We start from the raw sequence: 7,337 nt of genomic DNA on the forward strand, positions 1-7,337 counted from the left end.
CATAATTTTTTAAAAAATAAAATGTTATTTTACAGTTTTAAGTTTTTATTTGGAAATAACACACGTGGAGGCCCCTAAGGCCTCTAAGATCTAACGCCCGGCCTTGAATCGGGGTCTCAGGGAGCGCCTTTCCTTCTCCCGTTTCCGGGCCTGGGGGCCTCCTCGGCGGCGCAGGAAAGGGCCTCTGCCGGGTCTTTGCCTCCGGTCTTGAGCAGCCTGTGATCATTAACCTCCTCACCCTCCGCCGTCGCCGCGGGCGGGCGCCGGGTCACGTGGCAGCAAGGGGTTTAGGCCCGCGGCCCCGCGAGCCCGCCGGACCTGGCCGCTCAGCCCATGGCCGCAGCCGCTGCGCTCCTCGCGGGGGTCCTGCTCCCCTGCTGGGGCGCCTTCCCGCAGCTTAATAAGGGGCTGTTGAAGGTGAGCCCAGAGAGCGTTTCCAACCTTCCCCCATAGCAGAGAGGGGTGGCCGAGGCCTCTTGGTCTATCCACAAGGCGCTGGGTGGGTCTGGAAAGGGAAGTGGGGGGATGAGGGTGGAACCCACCCCAAACTGGGGATTTGTTTCCAGGCTGGATGCTTGATACGTTCCCAAATGGACCTCAAAGCCCTGCGTCACCCCGCTGGTGGCTCTGCAGGTGAAAGAAAGTGACCTTCTGACCAGCACCATCCCCTCCCTCCCCACAGCCACTCTGGCCGGCTATCTCTGTCCTGGCCCCCCAGCCACACTTTACCCACTTGCTCTAGTTTCTCCCCCTCCCCCCTCTTCTGGGCACCAGGACTCTTTCTTTCCTTCCCCATCTTTCTCTCCCCCCTCCCCCCCTGGGATCCTGGAGTATTTGCTGCCGGAGCAGAGGTGGCCTTGTGGGATGCGCAGAAGTGGGGGGGGGGGGGGGGGGGCGCCAGGAAAGGAGAGGCAGAAGGGAAAGTCCTAAAACCCCTCTTCCTCAGCCTGCTCCTCTGGGTGCTGCTGCTGGTGGGGAGAGTGTGCGGTGGGGGTGGACCTGGGGGTGACCATCTCATGGCTTCTCTTCTGGAGCCCTGGGGCCTTGGCAATGCTGGGAACCCTCCCCCACCTGCCCCCATAGCCAGAGAGCTCCTGACTCAGGGGTTGTCCCCACAGAGGAATGGGGCTGGGTGCTCCCACCACTTGGAGTGCTTAAGTGACTGCTGCCTCATGGACTTGGACCACGGTGGCACCTTCTGTGCCCCCAAGGCCGGAAGAGCCATGACGTGCTTGCCCCAGGTGAGGCTCGGGGTGGGGCAGCGCCTTCAGGCAAGTGGAGCCGGGAGGGTTAAAAAAAGCCACTTGGCTGCACCTGCTCTTCACTCTCTGCTTCAGTGCCCTTCCCCCTTCTCCACTGGCAAACTCCTACTCATCCTGCAGTACAACTCCAGCCACCTCCTCTGAGAAGCCTTCTCTCCTTAGAGCTCCCACAGCCTTGGCTCACACCCTCAGCAGAGCATGTACCTCCCCAATTTGTCTGCCTCTGCCACCATTTGGCGCTCCTCAAGGGTAGGACTCCCACATATTCATCTTTGAACCCCCTACCCCCCAGCTTAGTGCCTACACATAGTAAGTGTTCAACAAATGTTTGTTGAATGAATGCCTATCTCTACCCTAACATCACTGAGGCAAAGTAGGTGGGAAAAGATCTTCTCCCTGCCACGGTGACCTGATTTCCTGAGAGGAGCACGGCGCTGCGGTGGGAGGACCACAGCTTCAGAGTTGGACCTGAGTTTAAATCCTGGCATTTCTACCCCCCCCCGCCCCCGTCTTTGTGACCTCGGACAGGTCACTTCTGTTCTCTGAGCCTTCGTTTCCTCATCTGTAAAATGGGCTAAAGTACCTATCCCACCAGGTTGTTGGGCCGAGTACGTGGTCCTGGCAAGGACAGTGCTCGTTCAAGCATGGTCGTTATTGGTGGGTGGAAATGCAGGGGGCAGAAGGCACAGTCCGTCTTGTTCCTGCTTGTCTTCTCTCCTCTGGCCCTGGGCCCAAACCTTTCTAGGGAGGACGGGCTGGGCCTCCATGTCCCTGTCTGGGGAGCGGCCAACGCCCTAAGGAAACAGCCAGGCCCTGACTGGGGGCCTGAGTCTGCAGCTGCGGTGGCCAGAGGGTCTTTTCATTACGGGCACTTGATCTGCTTTATTTCAGTTGATCCTCACGCTAACCCTGGGAGGTGGCTTACTGGTGTTATCCCCATTTGACGGATGTGGGAATGGAAGCAAGGATACTCACTACCTTGCCACAGGTCACAAAGTTATAAGCTGTAGAGCTGACAGACCCCAGGCCTGCCTCTGTCACTTGTGCTCTTGCTCCTGCTCCCCAAGAAGTATGAGCCCCCCTTCTTCGCTGCTCCTTGGTGACTCCCAACTCTCATACCCATTTCCTGCAGACCAAGGGAGCCACCAACATCATGTGCCCCTGCCACATGGGCTTGACTTGCATCTCCAAGGACCTGGCCTGTCCCCGCCGGTGCCATTTGCTTTAGAGCAGGATGCAGGCTGTCACTGCCCCCCTCCCTCCCTTGGGACCAGAGGCCTTGGGCATCTGAATCTTGCTCAAAGTTCAGCTCCTGAGACATTAAAGTCACTTCCTGGCTCTGGCCTCTGTCTGTGCTTCCTGGAAGAGGGAACGTGGGAGAGAGAGTTCCAGGCTGGGGGCAGGCCAAGGGGAGACCAGAGGCAGGAAAGAGCTTCCCACAGGGTTTGGTCCTGTCTGGAGGCCTGGTGGCTTCAGGGTAGGACTGCAGGAAGGGAAGGGGGCAAGGAGAATGTGGGTGAGGAGGGCTGGGTCCAGGAAGGGCCAAGTCTTGGGATGGAGGGCTGTGTTGGGATGGAGGCGCAGGGTTGAGGAGTGTGCCTGGAGAGTGTATATGGAGTGCCCGAGGATGGGGGTGTGGTAGGAGGGACTGAGAGGAGGTATCTGAATGCTTTGCAGGGGGAGCAAAAGGGTGGAGGTCATTGAGAGAGCGTTTATGAGAATATGTGTGCAGTATAAATGCAAAAATGTTTGTGCCTGTGGTGGGAAAGGGACCTGGTGCATTGATACCTCCACTCTCAGATATTACCAGTTCCATTTTCTAGATAAAGAAACTGAGGCTCGGGGTCACACCATGGGAGTATCAGCCACCACTGTCTACTGCAACTATCCAAAAAACCAAGCCAAGCTGGTCTAGATGATGAGGGAATTCATTGGTGGTCAGAATTGGAAGTCCAGAGGCAGGCAGGCCTCAGGTCTGGCTGAATCCAGCAGCTCCACAGCCGAATTCCTTCCCAGCAGCCACAAAATTTCCATTCGTCGCCTAATAATAACAGCTAAGATTTCTTGAGCACTTACTATATTCCAGGCACTGTGCGAAGTGTTTTCTTATCTGTATTAACTCATCTTTTTGTCACAACAAAGTTATGGTAGGTACTAAATTAGGGTGTTGAGGCTCAAAGTACCCTTCTCATGGGTTCAGAGAAGGGATGAGGCTGGATTTGAACCCAGTCCATCTTGCTCCAGAGGGCAGACTTTTAACCACTAATCCACCTCACTTATGCATATCATGCCTTCCAGAGAAAGGAAACATCTCTGTGCCAGAATTCTCAGCAAACATGTTAAGATTGATTCTGAGTGGATTGGCTTAATCTGCATGCTCACCCATGAACCAATCACCGTGGTGGAATTTGCTCATTCACTTAGCCTGGGTTATGTGCAGGTGCACAGGTGGAGTCAGCCTCCCTGGGAATATTTTGATGGGCATGGGTGCCCGTTTTACCTGGCGTCCCACAGCAGAGAGGGCTCCAACACAGCCAGGACTCAACTCCTTCCCCTTTCCTGGTCAGATCCTGATGAAGATGCCTGGCCTCAGCTCTGATGTCTGGACCCACTCTCCTGGGTCAGACTGGAACCCCAAGTTCCGTTTGTCCTGACCTGGACCCGCTCACCACGCATCATTTGACGTAACCACAGCGTAGCTCAGAGACCCTTTGCGTCACACAGAAATCAGGACTTGCTTCCTCTCTTATATTATAATATCTTGATCATTTCCCCCAGGTCACCAAAGTATTTTTGAAAACATTAATGGCTGCCTAATCTTTATTATATATGTGGACCATATTTTGCTTGACTATTTCCCGCTGGGTAGACATTAAGATCGTTTCCAAATCCAAACCATCCATTTAGGATACACGTTTATGACTCCAGGCACAGAACCAGACTCTAATGAGGCAGGAAACCTCAGGCAAGGCGGATGACTTCTCTCTCTGGGGTTTGGAGGCTGAGAGGAGGGGCTGCTGGGTACGGTTGTTCGTGCCTCCCCCTCCCTCCATCCTCCTGCTCAGCCCTCTCCTGCTCTGCTTCCTTTTTTTTTTTTTTTTTAATTTTTTACAACACAGCACACATAGAAACATGATATCCATATAGTACCTTGGGGTGAAAATAAAGGGCTTTGGGGCCCTAAAGAGTCTCTCCTGAGGGTAGAGGGGATCACCATCTCCAGACACACTGGTCGGGAAGCTCTGCCTAGGATGTTTCCTTCCTCCACTTAGTGGAAGATGGCTCGTCTCCACATCTGCTGGGTCCACGTTCCACTTGAAGAAAGAGGGTGGAGGGACAACCAATGCTCATCTTTCCTCAAAGGGCATGACCCTCATCCTGTTGGGCAAAACGTGGCTGCAAGGGAGACTGGGAGATGTAGTTTTCATCTGGGCCTCCAGCTAAAGCTTGGGGGTTCTGTTATGCAAGGACAGAAGGAGAATGTAGAGTGGGAACAACTCGCTGCCCCAAAACCCTTTATTATTATTTTAATAAGCAAGGGGAGCTTGGATCCCAGGACCTAGAGCTAGTGGTGTACTGTTAGGCAGCTCTTTCTTGAGCTGCACCTCTGCTGGGCTGTGTACCCTCTGGCTTAACCATAGCATCAGGCAGTGGTGGTGGAAGGGGACCACGGGACCCTCAACTTCCCAGCAAGGCTTGTGGTCAAGCCCAGTTGAGTTACTGTTGGAAACATGGCAGAACTGTCCACAGTACTCAGGGGAGCAGCTATCTGTGTCTACATCCGTGACCAAGTCATGGCTTTCTTTTCTGCAGGAGGTGAACATGGCAAAATTTTCATGAAGATTGAAGATAAAAAAACAGAGGAAAGTTATGAGATCCCTCTCACAGAGTGATGTGTCTCCTCACTCTAGACATTGAAATCATGCTACCCCGGGCTTAATGAAACCAGCAAAAAGTTAGTCATCGGTGATTAAGTAGCTAGCAACTAAAGGTTTTTTCCTTTTTGCAGTTACTGATTATAGCTTTTAGCTATTTAACCCACCCATTGTTAACCATGCTGCTGAGGCAATGTGCTATCTGACTCCCACTAGGCTCCTATGGATAATATCTCCCTGGAGCCTGGGTCACCATGGGAATGGGTGTGTGAGCTATTTTTCAGGAATTAGAACCCCTTGCCCACTTCAGGCCATCAACTGGGCCCGTGTAGATGTCCGATAAGTGACCTTTTGATGTCAAGCGGCTGAAAACTCCACCCTTAGATCATACGAATGTGACCATTTTGTGAGCATGCATCCTATGAAGAGGCATGGAGTCTGACTACGCCTGTGCATGTCATCAATGACCTCACCTCTCCTCACCTCCAGTCAGCTCTCTCCACATTTCAGACCACCTTGCCCCCCATCCCGTAAATATCCCTGAGTCCCTGTTTCCAGGGAAGCGGATTTGAGACTCATGCTCTTGCTTCCTCACATGGCTGCCTTGTGACTAAACCCTCTCTCTGCTGCAATCTCATTGTCTCAACGTTTGGCTTTCTGGGCGGCGGGCAAAAACAAACCTGGTGCCATAACGTTAATAATAAGCTTTATGGCAAATGTGACTCCCCTGTCCTAGTACCCCTACAAGTAAAGCACTCGGAAGCCAGACTTGAGACGTGGGAGGGGGAAAGAGCAAGAGACAGAAGCACACTGAGTCCTCCTGGCTGGTGGCGTTGGAAGGAGGGTGTGCCAATCATTTGTCTGCCCTCCTCCTGCTCAGCTCTTTATCCTGGGAACTCCATTTCCCAGTCTCCTCTGTCCTCTGGCTTCTAGGACTGGCTGAAGATCAGAGGGGAGGAGAAGGGGCCATTGCCCACCACCCCCGACCCTGCTTCAGGTCATGTCACTGCCAGTCCTCCGCAGTCCCCAGGACTCCACCTGCACAGCCTCCTCACATTGTTTCTCCAGCCATATGGACACTGGCGTCTTCCTGCTGTTGCCTATCTCCCGGTTGCCTTGACATCCTGTTTGGATTCTCAGCTCCTCCATCACCTGTGTGACTATTTCCTTATATTAAGTTCTCTCTGTTTCCAATACCTAGAATAGTTTCTGTCTTTCTGACTGGTCATTGACTGGTAGAGAAAGAAACTTTTCAAGTGAAAGCAAAGCTGATTCTCGAACACTAAACCCTCCTTAAACAGTAGAATTCACTCAAAGACAATTGCTTTGGAAAGCCAGCTGAGGTTGGTAGTGAGGTCTGAAAGGTCTTACAAATACTTTTACTTTGAAAAAATTTAAAGCCAATAAAGACTGAATATACTAAACAATAAAGATGTGCCAATGACATTTTGCGTCGCTTTAAAATAGGCATGATGGGTGGTCCCATACAAATTCCCATTTTCCATATCTAAGGAACGTTTAGTCATTTTCCCTGCCAAAAATCCATTGCCCGCCTTCTTTTGGTAGCCCTGAATTTCCTCTAAGGAAACCACCGCCTTCCATTCTCAGTCCATGGGGTTGAATGGGGCTCCATCCGCATCAGAGCACTGAATCCTCTAGACACAGAGATTGGTCCGGTGTGTGGCTAAGAGGCTTGTTCTGTTGCCCTGGCCTTAGGGATCGGTTTTGAGATCGACACAAGACCCAGTCTGTCCGATCAAAGTGAAGCCTAGGATTTGAACAAGTTACCGTGATGAAATACCTTCTCTTCCACTGGACTTGAACATGGGAGAATGTAGGTCTGTAGTTGTTGGCAGCCATCTTATCACTATGTGGACTCAGAATGAAGCCAACACAGGAAAGTGGAGTCAGCGTCTAATGTCTTCCTTTTAGCCCCTGAAACAAGCTGTGTCTTAAGACAGATAGCTCTACCCCTGGACTTTTAAGTTATATAACCCAGTAAATTCACTTTTTTCCTTACCTACTTAAGGTTGGGTTTCTGACACTTGCAAGCAAGTAAGGCCTGACATTCTCTGTCTCTTGAAGATGAGAAACATTTCAGAATCTCCCTTTCTTGCTATAGCAATAAATACTTGTTCTTGTTTCTTTGTTGCATTACGGGAATTAATATGCAGATTCAGAGGCACTGTGTCTCTGCATC

General features: G+C 51.8%; 1 protein-coding gene across 7 annotated transcripts; it reads left to right on the plus strand.

Moving 5' to 3' along the window:
- Positions 1-226: 226 nt before the first annotated feature.
- CLPSL2 (colipase like 2) lies at positions 227-5,299 on the plus strand. 7 transcript variants are annotated; one of them, XM_070245518.1, is made up of 5 exons: positions 253-417; positions 567-633; positions 1,084-1,241; positions 1,425-1,511; positions 2,395-2,605. In XM_070245518.1, the coding sequence occupies exons 1-5, from the start codon at positions 334-336 to the stop codon at positions 2,488-2,490; spliced, it is 492 nt and encodes a 163-aa protein (XP_070101619.1). In that variant the 5' UTR covers positions 253-333; the 3' UTR covers positions 2,491-2,605. The 7 variants fall into 7 exon arrangements, 5 of the variants coding, with proteins under 5 accessions (XP_070101622.1, XP_070101619.1, XP_070101618.1 ...); XM_070245521.1 differs by lacking the exons at positions 1,425-1,511; positions 2,395-2,605 and adding an exon at positions 5,076-5,299 and having other exon boundaries at positions 227-417; XM_070245517.1 differs by lacking the exons at positions 567-633; positions 1,425-1,511 and adding an exon at positions 2,154-2,250 and having other exon boundaries at positions 260-417; positions 1,119-1,241; positions 2,395-2,867.
- The last annotated feature ends 2,038 nt before the right edge of the window (positions 5,300-7,337 follow it).

This window comes from Equus caballus, chromosome 20 (assembly GCF_041296265.1).
Source record: "Equus caballus isolate H_3958 breed thoroughbred chromosome 20, TB-T2T, whole genome shotgun sequence".
In the NCBI taxonomy this organism is placed as follows: Eukaryota; Metazoa; Chordata; class Mammalia; order Perissodactyla; family Equidae; genus Equus; species Equus caballus.

Bases quoted from the DNA above. Each gene is read 5' to 3' on its own strand.
- CLPSL2 (XM_070245517.1), top strand. From the start codon at position 334: ATGGCCGCAGCCGCTGCGCTCCTCGCGGGGGTCCTGCTCCCCTGCTGG. The intron at 1,242-2,153 runs GTGAGGCTCGGG...GCTTTATTTCAG, and splicing joins CCATGACGTGCTTGCCCCAG to TTGATCCTCACGCTAACCCT. The intron at 2,251-2,394 runs GTCACAAAGTTA...CATTTCCTGCAG, and splicing joins TACTCACTACCTTGCCACAG to ACCAAGGGAGCCACCAACAT.